This window comes from Rhizomucor pusillus (genome assembly GCF_041956525.1).
Source record: "Rhizomucor pusillus strain CBS 183.67 unplaced genomic scaffold VTP01scaffold_3, whole genome shotgun sequence".
NCBI classification, from domain to species: domain Eukaryota; kingdom Fungi; phylum Mucoromycota; class Mucoromycetes; order Mucorales; family Lichtheimiaceae; genus Rhizomucor; species Rhizomucor pusillus.
This window is the reverse complement of record NW_027192145.1, coordinates 1,162,182-1,182,408: the sequence shown is the minus strand read 5'-3', so window position 1 is coordinate 1,182,408 and position 20,227 is coordinate 1,162,182. Positions and strand designations below refer to the sequence as shown.

The window sequence follows — 20,227 nt, the reverse complement described above, 5'->3', positions numbered from 1 at the left end:
GGAACTCCCCTTACTGAAAAGCACGCCAGTATGTTGCAGTAGCAAGTCTTCTTTTTCTTTACACTCATTCCTTTCTTTACTACTGTTAATCTCTTGTCAATCGTTTCGTCAACCTCTTGTCATTTAATTTGCAATGCTCTATGTACAGGAAAATACACACAGCACGCTGCTGCTCTCTTCCATGCTCTCTACTCCTCCCGTACATCCACAACCGTCTTCTTCAACTTCCTCGCGATCAACAAAGGTCGTCGAACAGCTGCAGGACACGCTCGAAACGCTTCAAAAGGAGGTGATCTCGACACGGTCACAGGTAAAAAAGATATATCAAAATAATGCTTCCCAGTATAGCTACACTTTTCCAGGGCGGTCTTTCTTAATCGGCCCCTTGGGTGTGCTTCCCCTTTATGATATCCCTATTTATGTATATCTGACCAAGATGCTTTGTAGCTGGAAGCGGCGCGACAAGCAAAAGCGCATTCAGAGCAAGAAGCGCAGACTTATGTCGAGTTAAATTCGCAGTACAGGATCGATATTCAGGGTCTCATGCAGGTGCTGGAATCTAAACAGCAACTCCTCGATTCGACCAAGCAAACGTCGGTGAGGATGGAAGCGCAAGTCAAACGATTAAAAGATGAAGCACTTGCATCACGCAAAAAATTGGAAGACTTGCGAAAGAAGGAACTAGTTTTGGAACGCGATCGAGACCTGGCTGTTGCAGAGAAAGAGCAAACAAAACGGCAACAAATCGTTTTTCGGCAATCGGTCAAGGATTTAGAGCAACGTTTTGAGCGTGAAGTTGCGGGTCTCCGTCAGGATTTAGATAATGTCAAGGCCATGGTAGCCGTCGTGGCCGAACATAGCAAATCCGTTGCCACGTCGATCGAAACCAAGATCAAGCAAAGAGCTGCAGCGCGAAGAGAACTAGAGATACGATTAGGGCAGTTACAAAAACAGATGCAAGACAATCTTCACCAGTTTGCCCAGCAGATGCAGGCAGAAATTGGACCGTTGCTGGAAAACGCACATAGATCAGCTGGAGAAACGAAGGATTTCGAAGCACTTGTGCTAAAATGTCGCGGTGAAGTTAACGGACTCGTTGCAAGGATCAGATCCTTCACTGCTGCTGAAAATGTCGTCGAGTAACCTTTCTAAATCATAGTCGTTTTAAATTATCTATAGTTTTTGCACTCACAATCGTAATTACTCTTAATTGATGACCTGCATCCTTAATACCCATAACTTTTTATGTGACCCTGTTGTTGATTCACGACGCATCATCGCAAGGTTGTAAAGGTAAAATATCAATAAAGAAAAGATCTGAAACCGCATAAAGAGATCGAATCTGGAGAAACCAAAAATGCACACTTAGGCTTATCAGATCTGACCTCTCCGGGAGATAGTTTTGCCGTCAGAAATGAACAAAGATGGAATGAACCGCCTTCGCACAGAAGATGACTTTGGTGATTCATGTGGCTGTTAATCCAGACTAGTTCCCCTCTTTGAAGCGGAGGTTGGAAGCTGCTTGCAAGATTGTCACACGCAAAGTAAAAAAAAGTTCGAAACGGCACAGTTCCGAATCAGATCTTGCGAATATTCGTTTTCCTGTTTCCTTTTCGTCAATTAGCCCTTCTTCTTTTTTCTTTTCTTCTCTCCTTCCCCCCTTCCGCCACTGCTGCGTTGTATTATATCGATTATAAATGGAGAATGATGCTGCCCATAGCTTAGCACCACTCGACTGGTGGCATGTAGGCGAAGCATCCGTCTTTGTACTTTTAGCCGGTACGTTTTCTCCTCGTCACAGCACGTCCAACCGATTATATACTAAACAACCATCCCACTTGTAACAGCAACCATAAGTTTCATCATGGGCACGGGTTTAGAAATATCGTTAATTACCGCGAGTATTCGATGCGTCATCCAATTAACAATGATGGTAGGATCAAAACAATGGCGCAACAGCAAACAGCTTGAATCTAACTTGGCACTATACACCCCCCAGGGATACGTACTGGACGACGTGCTCGCATCAGACAACGCCGGTGTCGTCATACTTATGAGCTGTAAGTAATCGCCTGGCACACAAAAAGTGAGTACAAGCTTTGTCGTCTGATCCCTGGTCTGCAGTTACGCTTGTCTTACTCGGAGCTTACGAAGCGACGTTCAACCGAGCACGGAAGACGTTCAAAGGAATGGTAATATAATACGCATATATCCGAGTTAATTGACATATCTGCTAATGAAAGTTTAGTTCGTGTCGATGCTTTGCATATTGCTAGTTAGCAACGTGTTCATCGGTTTCCTTGGCTCGGCACTTGCACTCCAGGAGAAGCCATTCTGGACACCCACCAAATTCATACCAATTATTGGCATGCTTCTCGGAAACACCATGGGAACGATCGCCGTGGCAACCGAGCAGTGCCTTGACAATATATGGTAAGCTATTGATATAGTTGCATGCATGTATATATGCACCCGTAACAATTTTCATGCGATCCCCGATCTTTCTCACTGAACTCAAAAAATTAAATTCCATCACAGCGTACACGCTCCGATTTTGGAAGCACGACTAGCGTTTGGTGCTTCCCGGTACGAGGCCGCGAAGCCACTGGCCATCGATGCGATCCGGGTATCCGTGATACCCATCATCACCCAGCTGAGCGTCATGGGCCTCATTAATATCCCAGGAATGATGACTGGTCAACTCATGGCAGGAATGCCCATGCTGGATGCTGTCATCTATCAACAAGCCATCATGTTTATGATTGCTGCCAGCAGCACACTCGGTGCCATCATGGCGGTGGGGGTAAGTAACAAATATGGTATTTGTTTAGGATAAGCTCGCACCAACCACTATATATCCTTTTACTGCAGACTTCGTTTGCAGTGCTTATTGATAGCCACCACTGCCTGCGATTCGATCGCGTGCATGAACAACGGTCGCTGATACCTAGAAGACTCGTTATACGAGCGCAAGCATTCTTGCAACAGAAGCTATTAGAAGTTAGACATTATACAAAGACGCTTGCGAAAACTACGCGTCATCGACGGTGGCAACGGGTGCGGACAGAAGAGCAAATCGAGATGGACTAGTTGTTCCGTCCCGTCTGTATCATATTATACCATCACCTTGTGCTTTTTTTGTATATTCATTTATTATTGTTCTCCCTTCCTGTTTACCCGTCCCGCTCGGTTGTATAAAACTGAACCCTCCCTTGTTTTAACATATTCTGCGAATATACCATTACGAAGGTTTCTTTCTGGAACGATGTTGCGCCTGGTACGACAATCTGCACCAGGCTTTTCTTTTTGCCGTTTTGGTTTGTCTAGATTCTGCCACCACTCTCGAAGGTTCGTGAAGAAACCATGAGCCCCCTTGATATATATTATGTAGCGTGGCCCAATTCATCTTCTTTATCTGATCATGCAAATGTGATAATAAATGCTGCAATGTTTTGTTTGCGACTGTACCACTGATTGCACCTGCGCTGCCTTGACCGTTGATCACACATTGATCGCACTAGATCCAGATGATCAAAGGAGATAGATGATTTGTGCTCAAATATATACAATGAAATGTTTCGTAGGTACTATGTATGGTTTCTAATCGCATTTGCAGCTTTCAATGGACCAAAGGAAGGAAAATATCGCTGTTGTAATTCAGCAATGCTTCAACATCAGGCTAAATCTACATTAGTCATCACGTAATCGTCATCTTTTATCCTTAGCATACCTTGATATGCTCTCTGCTGGCTTCTTTCAGCAGTTTGAATGTTTCTTGCAGTAAACCAATCATTTCAGCATCATGTTTTGGATCCATATTCTTATTGCTGTAGTACTGTAGCCAACAAGTAGCAAGACCTTTCAAGATGCGGCCGCGATAAGAAGGAATTCTACACAATGTATGGTGGATCAGCATCTTTGGATACAAATTTTATTTCAGACCTGTATTACCTTGGCCAGCATGTTTTGATCACAGTCATCAAGGCTTTTACAGCTATGTAATTGACTTCGCGCACATGAGCAGCATTCCTCTTGCTTCGTGGTGTTAGACACAATGCATCGCTCAAGGCAGGCACAATTCTCTGCCGACTGATATATGAGCATAGAAATCGTATCAAGAATTTAAGATGGCATACCCACATTTAGGTATTGAACACCTAAGCAGCCGAGCTCTGTATATAGACGTTCAACCGGGCTCAGAAGCGCTTTAACGTGCGAAAGCTTATCACCAGCATAGGTCAATCCACGGATAACTGCGTCAGTCATCACTTTTTGGAATAATTGCGCTCTTTCTTTTGTATCAGGCAGCCTTGTTTTTGTAATAAGATCCATTATACACGGATAGGCTTCTTCCAAAAGCGGCACGTCCTCCTCATTCGTCACATACAGTAGGCATTTCAACAATGTCTTAAAGCCGACAGTGAGATCAAGAACATACTGCAATGGGATATGCTACTGATAAGATACCTCAAAAAACACTTTCTCGAGACCAGTGTTTGTAATGACATCGGCATCAACTCTGCTCACCAGCGAATGAATCAAGAAAACTCCACGTCTCTTGTATACTACCATATAGTCATCCAGGATCAAAAGTATAGGCGGTACTAACTGCAGCCAGATTTCACGCAGCACATCTTCCTGCGTGCCCAAGGTTTAACAAATTCTTCCTTCCAGGGAGAGGATAATACTTACGGGGCATGCTGATACAACCCATTCTACCATTGTTGCTTTGTCAAATCCATTTTTCTCGACCTTCCAAGTCTGATTCTCCAAGTGCTCAGAGTCAAGTCGCGGATCTGCATATTTCGCACGGAATCGCTTATCCAAAGAAGGATGTTTATGCCGAGAGAACGCTACCCGAATGTCATTCAAAACATCGTTTACGTGATTCTGAGCAATGTGTTCCGATGGATCCGACGGTTCGCCGTCTTGATTGCAACAATGAGTAACGTAGTGGCGCACAAAAGCTTCCTGCTGCCTCGCAACCATCGACGAGTGCGCGAGATTGCAGAAAGCGGGCGAGCGAGCGTTTTTGTAACCCCGAAAATGTGACGTCCCATTCGATGGGGTTAGAGCCGATTCGTCCTCAAGTACACGTCGAACCGTTTCTTTTAACCTTTTCGCCCGGTGTTGTAGATCGTTGGCTTAATTGCTATCTGCGATTATTAGCTACAGACGACTTTTTGACTGAATCGATTCGTGGAATTTACCTTCAACGATCGCGATCAGCCTTTTTTTTACAGCACCGCGACTAGCACCAACTATATTCCTTTCTTCCTTAATCGCATCGCCGAAAGCTTATTAATTGTACTATTACTTTCAACACAAAGATGGCGGCATTGTACGAGGAAGGTTACGGAATGGATGGAGCTGGTCAGTAACTGCTAGATCATCCTGTCCGCGGATCTGGTTAGTAATCGAAATCTTTTAGATTACTTCGTTCCGGAAGGAATGGCGATGGACAATGACCGGGATGAAACTCCTCCCATCACGTAATGCATTGTACGCTCACTGGCACGTAAATGCTTAGCACTAAGTAGTATTGTCATATAGTCAGGAGGATTGCTGGGCAGTTATCGCCTCGTTCTTCCGTGAGAAGGGCTTGGTACGCCAGCAGCTCGACTCCTTTGACGAGTTTGTGCAGAATACGATGCAGGAATTGGTGGATGAAAACTCCAACCTGGTTCTTCAGCACGTCGGAGGCGAGGGTGATGTCTCGGTATGTGTATACATATCATTGAATATGGATTTGCAGCAGCTGAACGTCATTCCATAGAAACGATATATTATCGATTTTGGACAAATCTACCTGTCAAAACCGACCATGACTGAAGCTGATGGAAGTACACAATCCATGTTTCCGCAAGAAGCCCGTGTTCGTAATTTGACGTAGGTTTTTTCATTGTACTTTGTATGGGCCTCTTGATTATTCATCGTTTGTACCTAGATATGCTGCGCCGCTTTACGTAGACATGATCAAGAGAACACAGGTTGCTGTCAAGCAAGGTCCTAATGATCCACCAATTAAAAATCCAAACGACATGTTTGTCGACGAAAATCCGGGCGAACCACCGTCGGAAACGAAAGTCTTCATCGGCAAGGTACATATCCATGATTTGGAGTAGTTTTTCAGACAACTGAGGAAGAATAATCGCATAGATTCCGATTATGCTTCGATCAACTTATTGTATTTTGCACGATATGGCAGAAGAGGAAATGCACGAAATTGGCGAATGTCATTACGATATGGGCGGTTACTTTATCATTAATGGATCCGAAAAGGTATTGATTGCTCAGGAACGTATGGCCACCAACACCGTCTACGTATTCGGTAAAGCACCTCCATCCAACGTTCAATATACCGCCGAAATTCGTTCTTCCCCTGAACGAGGATCAAAACAAGCGTCGCCTTTGACACTCAAAATGATGCGTTCAACAGCTGAGCGTGGTTCCAACAGTCAGACAATCCGTGCTACCTTGCCTTACATTCGTGCTGATGTTCCAGCTGTTATCGTTTTCCGTGCACTCGGCCTTGTATCTGACAGAGACGTACTGCAGCATGTTTGCTACGATAACGACGATTTTGAAATGCTCGAAATGCTCAAGCCGTCTTTGGAAGAAGCCTTTGTCATTCAAGACCAGGAGGTCGCATTAGACTTTATCGGCAAGAGAGGTTCAACGGTCGGTGCTACTAAGGAGCGACGTGTCAAGTATGCACAAGAAATTCTGCAGAAAGAAATGTTACCACATGTTGGCACCGAGTACAAAACAGAATCACGAAAGGCCTATTTCTTTGGTTATATGATGCATCGTTTGCTGCTGGCAGCTTTGGAACGGCGCGAGCTGGATGATCGTGATCACTATGGTAAAAAGAGAATGGACTTGGCAGGTCCTCTATTGTCAGGTCTGTTCCGTATACTTTTCAAGAAATTGACGAAGGATGTTTCCAAATATTTACAAAAGGTAAACTTAAAAATATACTGTGGTTTGGAGATAAGATTTTTAACCATGAAATGCTCAGTGCATTGAATCTGGACGCGAATTCAACTTGACTCTCGCAGTTAAATCCAACACTATTACAAATGGTCTCAAATACTCTCTGGCGACAGGCAACTGGGGTGATCAAAAGAAGGCAATGCAATCCAGAGCTGGTGTATCACAAGTACTCAACCGTTATACCTTTGCATCGACCTTATCACATTTGCGTCGTTGTAACACTCCCATCGGTCGCGATGGTAAATTGGCAAAGCCTCGTCAATTGCACAACACGCACTGGGGTCTGGTTTGTCCTGCCGAAACTCCTGAAGGTCAAGCTTGTGGTCTAGTCAAAAATCTTGCGCTCATGTCATACATTTCTGTCGGTTCTGCGCCACAGCCATTGCTTGAATTTTTGGATGAATGGGGTATGGAAAACATGTTGGAAGCAACTCCTCAAAATATTTCTGCCGGTACAAAGATCTTTGTCAACGGTGTCTGGGTCGGTATCCACCGAGATCCCAACGAGCTTATCCAATCTTTGCGTGGTATGCGACGAAGAGCAGATATTTCTCCAGAAGTCAGCATTGTGCGAGATATTCGCGAAAGAGAATTACGAATTTACACCGATGCCGGAAGATGCTGCAGACCTCTATTTTTGGTCCAAGATCAGGAACTGCTCATTACCAAAGACCATATTGCACGCCTGCAGGATGAAACCGACGATTACTCATGGAGCGATCTTGTAAATACTGGCATTGTAGAATTCTTGGATGCAGCCGAAGAAGAGACAGCTATGATTTGTATGACACCCGAAGATTTGGCAGAATCACGCCTATCCGCAACCACCGGTGTTGCTCTGCAACAAGCCAGAGATTTGGCCAGTCGTGTCAAAAGTCAAACTGGTGCATACTCTCATACCTGGACTCATTGCGAGATTCATCCAAGTATGATTCTCGGTATTTGTGCTAGCATTATCCCCTTCCCTGATCATAATCAGGTATTATTTGCTTCGCTGAGCAATTCAAAGCTTAGTCAGATGCTAACGTCAGATACTAGTCTCCTCGTAACACTTACCAGTCTGCTATGGGTAAACAAGCTATGGGTGTTTACCTCACAAATTATCAAGTGCGTATGGATACGCTCGCCAACATCTTGTATTATCCTCAAAAGCCTTTGGCAACCACACGATCTATGGAATTTTTGCGCTTCCGAGAGCTCCCTGCTGGTCAAAACGCCATCGTAGCTATTTTGTGCTATTCCGGCTATAACCAAGAAGATTCAGTTATCATGAACCAAGGCAGTATTGATCGAGGTCTTTTCAGAAGTTTGTTCTACCGTACATACATGGACGCGGAGAAGAAGACAGGTATCATGTCATTGGAAGAGTTTGAGAAACCAACCCGCGAGACCACCACTCGTCTGAAACACGGCACATACGAAAAGCTCGATGAGGATGGTCTTGTCGCTCCTGGAGTCCGAGTATCCGGTGATGATATTATTATCGGCAAAACCGCACCTATTCCTCAGGAGTCGGAAGAATTGGGACAAAGGTTACAAACACACACCAAGAGAGATACCTCTACACCTCTCCGTAGCACGGAGACTGGTATTGTTGATCAGGTTATGCTGACTGTCAACCAAGATGGTCTTAAATTTGTCAAAGTTCGAGTGCGATCCACCCGTGTCCCACAAATTGGTGATAAGTTTGCATCAAGACACGGTCAAAAGGGTACAATCGGTATGACATATCGACAAGAGGATTTCCCATTCACAGCAGATGGTATCACGCCTGATTTGATTATCAACCCGCATGCCATTCCATCTCGTATGACAATCGGGCACTTGATCGAATGTTTACTCGGCAAAGTTTCCACTCTTACCGGTTTCGAAGGCGATGCGACACCTTTTACAGATGTCACTGTTGAAGCAATCTCTCACGAACTTCGAAATCAAGGATTCCAACAGCGCGGTTTCGAAGTGATGTACAATGGCTTTACTGGTCGCAAACTCAATGCACAGGTGTTCGTTGGACCTACATATTATCAGCGTTTGAAGCACATGGTCGATGATAAGATCCACAGCAGAGCCAGAGGTCCGGTTCAGATTTTGACGAGACAGCCTGTTGAAGGTCGTTCAAGAGATGGTGGTCTTCGATTCGGTGAGATGGAGAGAGACTGTTTGCGTGGTGATACCCGCATCGCTTTACGACACGCAAGCGTACGTCTCGATGCATTGGCCGAATCTGGCAATATGCAGTTGATGTCCTACAGCCCAGATGGCTCGAATACAGAGAAAGACCACATGGTTGCTTTCAAAGATAAAGGCACCCGCGATTGTGTACGTGTGCATTTTGAAGATGGATCCTTTGTTGATAGCACCGAAGATCATCCATTCTACAGCAAAGATGGTGGTTGGCAAAGAGCTACCGAACTTGTCGGCAAACGCGTCAGCAAAGGTGTGGAACCTCCATTGGTGGACTTGGCGAAGGAAATGCTGGAAACGTCTACAGCAGATGTGGAAGAATATTTCCGCCAAACAGCCATTTACAGATTGCTCGGTTACGGCTGGAATGCTTCTGTCGACAACACGTTTGTCTTTCAAGCACAGCACCGAACCGACATTAAAACAATCTGCGAAGATATTCAGTGTATATCTGGTATCAGAGTGTCACCGGTTTCAACAGAAAATGGCTATCGTGTCACAGCACCTCTGTCTGTTGCGACATGTTTGCGACAAGCAGCCTTCTCCTTGTCGAGTGACACTCAATCAACTCCTTTGTTGCGCGAATACGTAGCAGCGGCCTTTGGAGCAAGATCAGAAGCACCCAATATGACAAAACAGGTCTTACCAGGCGGCATTCGTTTCGATCTTGAAAAGGAACGATTGTCAATTGATCAGCTCAAGAGCATACTGGCACGACTTGGTATAGATGGCAACTATATCACTAGACCCACAGAAAATACTCTGGAGATTGATGCATCCCAACTATGTACCTTCCACGACCACATTGGTATCCGACACAACGTTCGCAAAGCTATCAAATTAGAAGCAGCAGTATCATACTTGCGCTTGCGAAACACAACTGTACAGCAAATTAACGAAGCTGCCAATCAAGTACAAAATTTACGAGCTTCTGGTTTTGGCACCTGGAAAGAATGCGTATCAGCTGTACACAAAGACATCCGCTCCAAACAACCCATTTACAGCCGAGAATTCTCCTTACCATCCGAGGATAGCATCCGGGAGGCGTTGCGAACATTAGACGCATCGACCATTTTGCATACTGACAAATTCCCAACGGTGGATGAGTATGTGCAGTCTATCATGGGTGCTGAAGATGAGGACACGCTTAGCCTTCGCGTGGTCGCTGTGTTTCCTATTGGTGAGCATCCTGTATATGATATACAAGTACGCAAGAACCACAATTTTTTGGGCAACGGTGCGGTAGCACACAACTGTATGATCAGTCACGGTGTTGCCCAGTTCTTGAAGGTAAGACAAGGAAGAAAATTGAAACCAGTAGTACATCGATGTGGTTACTCACTTTTGTATCATTAGGAACGTCTTTACGATGCATCGGATGCCTATCGTGTGCACGTTTGTGATATTTGTGGATTGATGGCGATTGCAAATCTGAAGCGCAACCACTTTGAATGCCGAGCATGCAAGAACAAGACACGGGTATCCGCAATCCATATCCCGTATGCATGTAAATTATTATTCCAAGAACTCATGGCCATGAACATTGCACCGCGTATGTTTGTGCAATCATAAGTATAATTTTGATTGAAAAGTTTGCTTTTTGTAAAAAGAAAGAGAGAAGAAAAGGAACAAATATACGAATTTGTAAAAACAAAAAAGTGTCTTTTTAACTCTCTAGTGCTACACAAAAGAGTTGGATTGCAATTACTTAATTGTGGTACAGACGCGAGGATGAGTTCATCAATGGATACTGTTTGTGTGCTGCTCTTTTCTCTGTTGGACTCCAACCAGCAAATACATCGTTTGTACGTTGATCGTGAGGATTAAATGGAGGTGGTTCATGTAAAATATAAGGTGCAGTGGCGGCATTGTTGTTGCTACTATGATGGCCGCTTTTGACAGGTGTACGATATCTAAGGGAAAACGGAATAGTGAAATTATTTATGCCGCGCACAGGCTTCACAACCAAGTTTCACCAGACTTACCCTCGGGTATCGCGATGTGCAGATCGTACTTTGGTACCATGCAAATTATTTGGGTATCCAGCGAATGTGGAGGAAGGAAGCAGCTGGGCCTGTTGTTGCTGGTAGGGCAGCGCTGCAACAGATGTTGCATTGACAAGTCCACGTCGAGGTATCAGGGGCGCGGTGTCGTCTGCTGCTGTCGTTCCCAGTGGTGGCGGTGGTGGTGGACTTTGCTGCTTCTTTTCCTGCCATTTTTTGATCGTCCAGTCGAAAGCATAATCGTACTGAAACCCTTCACGAACGAACAGATCGCGAAATAATTTGCGGAGGTATGCATAATCCGGCTTATCATCGAATCGCAGCGAGCGCACATAGTTGAGATATATGGCGAACTCACGTTTGAGCCCGCGGCACAGGAGATCTGGCGACATGTTCCTCTTCTTTTCCTGGATCTTATCGTACTTTTCCTTCTTAGTGCGTGCTCGGATGCCTTGCCAGGGCAGTATACCGTGGCAAAAGTAGATCAGGATGTATCCCAGTGATTCCAGATCGTCTCGGCGCGACTGCTCGATGCCTAAATGAGTGTTGACGCTTGCATATCGCGGCGTGCCCGTCAGGTTTTTGTTTTCTCGATAAGGTATATGCATGTTTGTCTTTGGGTCGCGGTACCGCTTGGCAAGTCCAAAATCGATCATGTTGACTTGGTTGCCGCGCTTTGCAACACCCATTAAAAAGTTGTCTGGTTTGATGTCTCGATGGATGAATCCTCGCGAGTGTACGTATTCTATCCGAGAAAGCTAAAACTGAGTTAGTATCGTAAACCTTTCAACAATAACGAATTCCTTACCAGCTGATCTGCTAGTAAAAGCACAGTCTTTAGCGAGAATTTGCGATTACAAAAGTTGAAAAGATCCTCTATCGAAGGACCAAGCAGATCCATCACCATCACGTTGTGTTCGCCTTCCCTGCCGAACCACCGCACGAATGGAATACCGACCCCGCCAGCTAAGGTCTTGTAGACGCGAGCCTCGTATTCTAGCTGCGGATGAGGAGCACGCACACTCTCCAATTTGATGGCAACATCTTCGCCATTCACTACGTTGCAGCCTTAATGAGGGAGGATGAGAAATTGTCAATAGCACATTTCTTTTCGAGTCGACGGGTATAGCTTGCCCAAGTATATTTCGCCAAACGAGCCGGCCCCGATTTTCTTGCCGAGCTTATATTTGTTGCCTATCCGGACATCCCATCCTTCTAGCGCCATGGGGTAAGGGGTATAAAGGAAGAAAGAGAGAAAGAAAGAGAGAAAGGACGAGTATTGGTGGTGGGAGAGAAAGAGGAGTATGTTGATCTTTGTCTTCCTGCGGGGCAGAAAAGGGGTGTGGGTCCCAGCAAACCAAAAGAAGTCGTCGTATCACTCGTGTGATGCTTGGAAAGGGGAGCATAGAGCTGACTTGAAAGTTGTGCATGGTGCATTCACGCACGCACGCACGCACGTTCACTCTGATCGGACCACCCACAAAGTCATCGTTAATTATGTCGAAAGAATTTCATGCCCATCCAGTTCCACACGATGAAATAGATCCACACCAGGCCTGTGATAGGTGCAAGCAAGCAGTAGTAATGATCGTATTTGATCCAGTCGAGAAACTGAGTAACCGCATGGAAGAAAAATAAATAAATAAGGTTAATTTACTATATAATAAAAATTCACATTGTCGATATATATACTAACTTGCCTCGATACCCGTATCCGGCATGTACTTGCTGCCAAGGATCGCGTACAGGGTTGAAAAGAACAGGAACGCCGAACCTGCCAACAGCGCGTAGCCCCAAATGTATGTACTGTCAGGTGTCGTCTCAGACAGATGAGCTTGAGCGCGTCGCGCGTAGATTGGGCGAATGTTGCTCCCATATTGGTAGACACTTGCAGGTGCGCCAGATATGCGAGGCAAAAGAATAGACTTCGAGGGACGGCGGCGATGAGTCTGCATTGCGGCTCTTCATGAATGAACGCCACAGCAGGGAACGACAAAAGCGGGCTTGTACAGAGGCTGAACAGACGACAAACTCCTCCATATTTTTACGCATGCATTAGGGTGATAGCTTTTATTAGTTATTGAGTAGATATAATATATGCAACGTGCTATGAAAAACTGGAGAATTTGTCTAGGCGTATATCAAGCAACCGTCCTCCATACAAATAACCATTGAATTTGTCTAAAAATATCCAGTCAATACAGTTATCTTTTGCTAATACTATTGATTGACGTACTGATCGCCGTTTCGCAATATGAAGGCTCTTCAAAACGTACATAGCCAGAGCCTTTTGGATGCCCTCCAGACATCAATATCTCGGCGCGTACCACTGGTCCTACGTGTCGGAACAGATCGATCAGATCCTGCCATGTTGTAGAATAAGGTAGCTAAAAGGAAGAAAACATTTTCGACATGTTGGTAGCCGCAGAATTATACGAAGTTGCATAAGCAGTATGCTTACATTAGTTACAAATATTTGGTTAGGACCCTGTGTTGGCAAAGAAGCTCCTGGGCCGCCGACAAGTCCCGTTGGCGGCGCCGAGATATAAGGAGGAGGAGGATGATAATTAGATGATGAGCGGTGGTGGTACCCCGAATCCTCGTAGTAACGTGGTGGAGGGCCCTGCGATCGATGCCCTTCGCGCATTTTGTATTCATCTCTGCTAACTGATACAGTCAATCAATTAGAGCCGATGTATATAACAACTCCATATTCTACTTGGCAACTTACTTAATGTATGTAGCTGCGATGGCGGCGGCTTCTCACTTTCCTTGCATACAAATAGAGTTCTGCCTCGATACACATACCCGTTCATCATTTCTTTTGAATTTTCAACTTTACTGTCAATAAAAATACATTGATAGTTGCATTTTATGATCTGCATACCCAACGCTGCTCGAGCATCCTGAGGATCGTCGTAGATGACCAACCCGGAACCAAGAGATTGCTTCGTTTCTGGATTGGTATCAATATCTGTATGCAGTACCCGCCCTGCTTTCCTAAACAAGTCCTTGAGATCCTGCCAGCTTGTTGAAAATGGGACCTGTTGGAATCACTGTGTAAGTATTCAATGTATTTAAATAGAAAGGAGAACATCCTCTTTCGCACGTTTCCAACATAGAGTCTTTGGTCCTCCGGTGCATCCTTTGGATCCTTCACTGGTTTGTGCTCTGGTTCACGGTCCTATGCATATAGCTTGAGAAATTTTCAAGCAGCTTGCAGTATACTCGATGTGATTTGTACCTCTCGTACAAACACTGGTCGTCCCATAAACTTGATACCGTTCAGTTTGCGGATAGCCCTGTCTGCGTATTCCGAACGCGAAAATTCGACAACTCTGAAAAGAAAATTATGTTGACTATAGCAAACTTCCTCAATGAGGCATATGGAAGAATAAAAAATGATCCATACCCGCATCCTTTTGATTTGCCACTTGGGGTTTCCAATATTTCGACCTGTATGACCGTGCCAACTGTAGATCGGTTTTAGCGGTGACGAGCACATTTACTATGCCTACCAATGTTCAAGACCGACCTTCTCTGGCCAGCTCTTTCAAGTCGCTCTTTCGGCAGTCATATGAAAGATTGCCAAAGTATACACGGGCGGTATTTCGACTGCTTCGACGCGATCTCGAAAGCGATCGCGAGCGAGACCTGTAACGGTGGTGGTAGTGCCCCTCTCTCGGCGAACGCGATCTTTTGTGTCTGTAGCGATAATCGTCGTCCTCGTCGTCGTAGTAATCGCGCGACCGCTCAGGACTTTCGCGACGGCCATGTCTTCGTGGAGATAAGGAGCGTGAAAGCGATCGCCGAGGCGATCGCGTTGGTGGTGTCCGTGACTCTGGCGAAATAGATCTAGTAGTCCGCTCAACAGCTCTGCTGCTGCGATGCCGTTCGTCGTATTCGTAATCGCTGTGTGGTGCCGGAGAGATTGAGCGACCCCGACTTGCAGAAGAACCACGCTCGCTCATCAAAATGCAACTGGATCGTAGTAGCGAGACCGCAAAAGCAGCAGCAAAGCGAACGATGAAATGGAAATCCCAGCAGCTTGCTTATACGTCCGAAATTCAATCGTATATTTCACTAGGAAAGTATCAGATACTACTGTACAAGAGAGAGAGAAAGAGAGAGGGTTAGGGAGGAAAGGGAACGAGAGAAAGAGAAAAGGTTATTACAAGCGAGAGGACAGAAGGGTCTGGATGCTAGCTGATTTGGATTGCAAAGATGCATAGCCTTCTTCAACTAATTTAGCAACATGCTTTGCTGATCCCCAGCTAGACTGGAAGCCAGATCCATCATGTCCATAGTTGTGTGTTACAATGATAGGCTTTCCTGAAAATGATGCTGTGGTCTCATAGTCAATCATCAATTCTGATGATGGTCCTTCCTTGCCATTGTACTTACTCTTAAATTCATTTTCAACCCGTGGTCCTCCCAGCCGTCCAGGACGGATTCCCACAATGTGTCCCTCGACATCCAATTTCTTTGGGCCTTTACCGTTCGTGAGCTCTGGACAGAATTTACATGCGCGCTCCATTATGTCCTTTGCCAACTTGTAATCAACATTTGTGTTGCTGTTGTGTGGGAAAACATCAGTCGACTGCTCTGTGTGGGAAATGCAAATGTCTGCAAATGTCATCATACCTTGACTTTTGCTCCTTTGTTGTGCCCAGCACCACCGTACCATCTGATCTTGGTATGATATACGTGTATGCATCACAAGCTGCAAGGTTTTATTTTATCAGCGTCATCATTGGACAGTGGAATATTACTCCACCTTCTCCAACAAGCACTTACTCTTTACAGAGATCGTTTTTCGGATATGTGCAGCACGGACAAGGACATTTTGGCCTCGCACAGGCATTACTTTGCTGTCAAAGATACCTTTCAGCTTTGCAGCACGCATGCCTGTGCAGTTCACAACGACATCCACAGTTTCACTTTCGTCAGCAGCGTCCAGGATATGTTTCAACTCGACACGTTTACGTTTCCCACCAAGCGCCAGGAACTGAGCCTGTAGCCACTTTAGGTATCGCTCCGGATTGATCATAACTACGACGCATTGTATGTCAGAAAAATTAGGTTAATCGTTCTGGCTTGTATAGGGCAAAACTGACCTGTCGTGTATCGGTATCCGACAGCGGCATGAGGCGGCAATTCATTCCTGGGAATCACTTGAAACTTTCGTCCGATTTGAGTTCTTTCTTTTCCATTCGATAGATTCCATTTAATATTCTTGACTTACCCCAGGCACTATATCCTTCCACCATGGATTCAGCTCGTCCTTCGACGGCTTTTCATAATAGTCGAATGCGGGTACCACCATGATACCAGCCGCTGCAGCTTGACATTTGGCAAGTTCCCAGAATAACCGGAAGGACTCAGCATCGTAACCTGAATGCAACATTGTTGTTAGATCCTCCTATTTCATTATTACTGTTTATATTTGCTTACGCTGGAGCCTGGCATCCGACGCGGGTGCAACCGTTTTCCATCGAGCACCAGCCCAGGGTGATGTATATTCGGGGCTCTTGTCGCCAGGGAAGTGCTTGGCAAGGATAGTGACATCGTATCCTTTGAGCTGGAGGACGAGCGCTGTTGTCAAGCCGACAACTCCAGCGCCAACAACGTGAATTTTAGGTGTAGACTTCATAGCGAAAGAAGAAAGAGTTTATGCGGAAACGGATGATGGAGAAAAGGGGAGTTTTATGTAGGCTCGGAGCGTATGCGGGGCAAAAATCAGATGATTCAATTTGGTAGGACAGGCCCGATGGGTATATATGGCATTTCCACGCATATATATAAATCACTCAGAAAACCAAATGTCCGCGAAAGTTTCCATAAACTGTTAATGAAAAGCTTATTAAGATTTCTTGGTTCAAAGTCAAAAAGAGACTTGGAGATGTGATGGTATATCTGGAATGGATTATCGCAGTGTTAACAACCATTAGAATTAAAAGCGAATGATGGCGTTCAAAGTTCAAATGAAAATGGAACAAAATTGATGCCACGAGTATGTTCCAAAGTGCAAAGATAAATTTGGGAAAGCCGCAACGAGTTCTAGTTGTATATGTACAATGTTACCAGAATATTTATCTTTTGTAAGAACCTGCATAATCAGTAATTAGTGATATAAAATTCGGTCAAGACCAAGGAATAATTGTAGTATGTACTTTGCTGTCTTGCTACATGTCTTATCTCCCCGGCTGCTCAGCTCAGATCTGAAGGTTGCTCATATCTCCAGCAGATAACCTTGATGACATAAACTGATATATGGGCGTGGTAATCTTCAGGCGGGAACTTCATTTAAGTTTGGATTTAGTGCTTGTGCAGCACTCATACCAATTTTTGATTTTACATGTACTATGCATTCTAACCGAAGGAGGAGATTTTCCAACGAGATACAGCTACAGAAACGAATGTCTTGTATGTAGACCGAAATTTTCATTCCTGTGTAAAAAGAGCATGTATTCCACAGAATTTGGCATAGCTTTTATTATGTACTTCAAATATCTCTGTGTTGAACAAAGAGAAATGGTAAAAGAAGAGTAGCGGTCTCTGACCTGCGAAGATCTAAAAGCTTCCCTATCGAATCATCTGGAATATCTACCACAGTCAGTTCAAATAAACGTAAGACAGTAGTGATCGAGAAGAAGATGAGGAACAAGGCTGAGCGCGTGTTTAAAGAGAATACTTCAGCGTACATAGTTCGTTCATTTCCAAAAGAGCAGACTCTTTGGATTCACTGTGTATCAAATGGAGAGTGTGTCTTTTGGGAATTCTAACTGTTATCCAATTCAAAATCATTTACTCATCTGCTGAAACGTTCTCAACTGCTTATTTGATGCTGTCAAGTGAAACTCTAACACGTCCGTCGCATTCCTCACAGCGTTGAGCGTTGAACTGTTCCCAACGAAAAATCCGCAAGAAGCGATCGCAAACTTATTCATGCCAAGTAGCGAGCAGAAATTTTTGACTTTATTGAAACTAGATGCGTTCTATTAGGGTAAGAACATCAATGTAGAAGTCTAAAATAGCGCCTTGTTCTGCAAATAAATGATCATGCAATCGTGTTGACTTTGAGAGATTCCTAGCTGTCATTAATCGTCGGATTTCTGATAATCGCTACCACCGGTTCGTTTGATTCACTTGATTCTAGCTCGGAACCTTCTTGGATAATCTGGTCCAGGCATTGATTCAAGTCAACCCGACCATTAGCCACCAGGAATATGCGCAAGGAGACGACTTCGTTCACATCTGGGGTGTTGACCTCTGGATCTGGATCATCCGGGAGAAACTCCGTATCCCAGAAACGTTGTAGTAGCCCCTTCCCAGATACGGCCTTGAAGTTTACGCCACCCAAATGAATTCTAAGATTAACAACATGGTGCCTACTGGTAGATGGAACTAAGATGCTCATCCCTATCATTGAGCAATTTGTTCGTCCAACTTATTGCTTCGTTGTGACCTTGCATAGCAGCAGCCTTTTTCGTACAAGTCGAACGCCTCTGTCATGGGAATACGTTCTATTTCGAGAAATAGTAGCATGTAATACTACTCCACAGCCGTTTGATCATTCCTCATAAAGTCCAGTCCGTCCTGATACATCCATTTCTGTTCTTCTCGTGCCTCTGAAAAAACTTCATTTTGGAGTGCATTCATAATTGAGCTGAGCTTTTTCGTGGTCTTGAAATCGACGAAGTCCATTCTCGACCACCATATATCTCAACATTATACCTTCTGGCCAAGCAGGCCATTTGAAACCGAACGTCTTTTTGTATGAGATCTAAATCTCCCTGCAGTGCCCGAAATGGTCTGTACTGTGCGCGCGTTTAAGGGTATTCAACATTTTCGTGTTCTGTAATCCCTGGAGGTCGTCCATATCCAAGGATTCGTCCGTGGATAGTAGATCTATGACTTCCCCGCCGGATCGACGGCCAACCTTTAAAACGAGTTTGATCTATAATCCATTGGATGACGTTTAGGAGGCGTAGCGTCAGGGGGGAGACGTCTCGGGATTTTTTTCGACGTCCAAGACATGGATATCCACGTAGAAGTTGGAAAGGCATAGAGACATCCAGCCGACAACAGGGCGCCCTGGATCATAGTGTGCTTGGATGACCTCCAATAACGAAATGCCAAAAAATAGTCTTTTGGTTATTGTAGGCTCTTTGCTGTATATTTCCAAACTGGTAGAGCTGACGGGTGGTCTAGTTTGCTGCTTTGTAGAAGAGTAACCGTCTCGGCGTCTCACAAAGGAAGAAATCGTTCGTGTCATATCGAAGTATGAAAAGGACGTGAGCCAGGCTATGTATTCGCACAATTACATTTAACATATAATGGAAGGAGTAAACATACGAAGTAAACATGCACTCAAACTCGTACATTATGTAGAGAAGAACATTCTGCACCAAACAAATGAAGAAAACTGTAGAAAAACATTGAAAAATCCGAAAATCTTTTCGCAGTGTTACAAATTAAAAGTCAGTAGTTCGATTCTACTATTCCCTAATAACAATTTATTTATAGTTTTGAACAAATTATCTAACAATAATTTCAGAATTTAAAATAAATTGATAAGATAGTATTATTAAATATTTTTACTCTAAAATAACTGTAGAATTAAACAGATTAACTTAATATAAAAATTTAATCAATAAGTTATTAAAATAAGTTCTGTCCAATGATGAAATTACTTTTCAACAGTAAAGAGCAGATTGCTATAGTGGTTTATTGCTTAAAATTCGGAAGAAGTAAGAAAGTTTGTCTTTATGAATTATAAGTATTTCTGCTTCTTATGTCATCCGAGGACAACATGGCCGAGTGGTTAAGGCGTGAGACTAGAAATCTCATGGGCTCTGCCCGCGCAGGTTCAAATCCTGCTGTTGTCGACATCTTCTAACTTCGCTTTGAAGTTCTTTTCATATTTTTGCCATCCTTTTGGCATATATAGTCTGGCCTAATGCAGGTCTGTAGTATTACTATTTTTGCCTTGCATTACCATGAAGGAGAACCAGGAAAGTACGAGATAATTAAATGACATA

At 44.3% G+C, this 20,227-nt stretch overlaps 10 protein-coding genes and 1 non-coding gene across 11 annotated transcripts; 4 read left to right on the top strand and 7 right to left on the bottom strand.

The window, feature by feature from the left end:
- Positions 1-133: 133 nt before the first annotated feature.
- On the top strand, positions 134-1,143 carry VTP01DRAFT_6684 (uncharacterized protein; the record flags this gene model as incomplete). The annotated part of the gene is made up of 2 exons (XM_069385612.1): positions 134-310; positions 448-1,143. 2 exons carry the CDS (start codon positions 134-136, stop codon positions 1,141-1,143), a joined length of 873 nt encoding a protein of 290 aa, XP_069243057.1.
- Positions 1,144-1,697: 554 nt separating this feature from the next.
- VTP01DRAFT_6683 (uncharacterized protein) lies at positions 1,698-3,090 on the top strand (the record flags this gene model as incomplete). Its single annotated transcript, XM_069385611.1, has 7 exons — positions 1,698-1,779; positions 1,848-1,933; positions 2,000-2,060; positions 2,125-2,192; positions 2,249-2,433; positions 2,539-2,803; positions 2,872-3,090. 7 exons carry the CDS (start codon positions 1,698-1,700, stop codon positions 3,088-3,090), a joined length of 966 nt encoding a protein of 321 aa, XP_069243056.1.
- Positions 3,091-3,619: 529 nt separating this feature from the next.
- On the bottom strand, positions 3,620-4,989 carry VTP01DRAFT_6682 (uncharacterized protein; the record flags this gene model as incomplete). Its single annotated transcript, XM_069385610.1, has 6 exons — positions 3,620-3,679; positions 3,731-3,890; positions 3,952-4,082; positions 4,141-4,407; positions 4,468-4,638; positions 4,693-4,989. 6 exons carry the CDS (start codon positions 4,987-4,989, stop codon positions 3,620-3,622), a joined length of 1,086 nt encoding a protein of 361 aa, XP_069243055.1.
- A 341-nt stretch (positions 4,990-5,330) lies between these two features.
- VTP01DRAFT_6681 (uncharacterized protein) lies at positions 5,331-10,752 on the top strand (the record flags this gene model as incomplete). The annotated part of the gene is made up of 9 exons (XM_069385609.1): positions 5,331-5,373; positions 5,432-5,492; positions 5,554-5,719; positions 5,777-5,889; positions 5,948-6,101; positions 6,160-6,963; positions 7,022-7,975; positions 8,035-10,470; positions 10,537-10,752. 9 exons carry the CDS (start codon positions 5,331-5,333, stop codon positions 10,750-10,752), a joined length of 4,947 nt encoding a protein of 1,648 aa, XP_069243054.1.
- Positions 10,753-10,888: 136 nt separating this feature from the next.
- On the bottom strand, positions 10,889-12,408 carry VTP01DRAFT_6680 (uncharacterized protein; the record flags this gene model as incomplete). The annotated part of the gene is made up of 4 exons (XM_069385608.1): positions 10,889-11,093; positions 11,166-11,941; positions 11,992-12,251; positions 12,318-12,408. The coding sequence occupies 4 exons, from the start codon at positions 12,406-12,408 to the stop codon at positions 10,889-10,891; spliced, it is 1,332 nt and encodes a 443-aa protein (XP_069243053.1).
- A 466-nt stretch (positions 12,409-12,874) lies between these two features.
- VTP01DRAFT_6679 (uncharacterized protein) lies at positions 12,875-13,138 on the bottom strand (the record flags this gene model as incomplete). The annotated part of the gene is made up of 1 exon (XM_069385606.1): positions 12,875-13,138. One exon carries the CDS (start codon positions 13,136-13,138, stop codon positions 12,875-12,877), a length of 264 nt encoding a protein of 87 aa, XP_069243052.1.
- Positions 13,139-13,290: 152 nt separating this feature from the next.
- Positions 13,291-15,154, bottom strand: VTP01DRAFT_6678 (uncharacterized protein; the record flags this gene model as incomplete). The annotated part of the gene is made up of 9 exons (XM_069385605.1): positions 13,291-13,364; positions 13,420-13,570; positions 13,645-13,850; positions 13,915-14,004; positions 14,071-14,227; positions 14,293-14,367; positions 14,428-14,521; positions 14,596-14,656; positions 14,719-15,154. 9 exons carry the CDS (start codon positions 15,152-15,154, stop codon positions 13,291-13,293), a joined length of 1,344 nt encoding a protein of 447 aa, XP_069243051.1.
- A 200-nt stretch (positions 15,155-15,354) lies between these two features.
- On the bottom strand, positions 15,355-16,836 carry VTP01DRAFT_6677 (uncharacterized protein; the record flags this gene model as incomplete). The annotated part of the gene is made up of 7 exons (XM_069385604.1): positions 15,355-15,527; positions 15,588-15,757; positions 15,828-15,906; positions 15,981-16,235; positions 16,301-16,364; positions 16,429-16,577; positions 16,638-16,836. 7 exons carry the CDS (start codon positions 16,834-16,836, stop codon positions 15,355-15,357), a joined length of 1,089 nt encoding a protein of 362 aa, XP_069243050.1.
- Positions 16,837-18,273: 1,437 nt separating this feature from the next.
- On the bottom strand, positions 18,274-18,612 carry VTP01DRAFT_6676 (uncharacterized protein; the record flags this gene model as incomplete). The annotated part of the gene is made up of 1 exon (XM_069385603.1): positions 18,274-18,612. One exon carries the CDS (start codon positions 18,610-18,612, stop codon positions 18,274-18,276), a length of 339 nt encoding a protein of 112 aa, XP_069243049.1.
- A 567-nt stretch (positions 18,613-19,179) lies between these two features.
- VTP01DRAFT_6675 (uncharacterized protein) lies at positions 19,180-19,461 on the bottom strand (the record flags this gene model as incomplete). Its single annotated transcript, XM_069385602.1, has 1 exon — positions 19,180-19,461. One exon carries the CDS (start codon positions 19,459-19,461, stop codon positions 19,180-19,182), a length of 282 nt encoding a protein of 93 aa, XP_069243048.1.
- Positions 19,462-19,992: 531 nt separating this feature from the next.
- VTP01DRAFT_t20 lies at positions 19,993-20,074 on the top strand. The gene has a single exon. It is a non-coding gene; the product is annotated as a tRNA-Ser (tRNA).
- Positions 20,075-20,227: the final 153 nt, after the last annotated feature.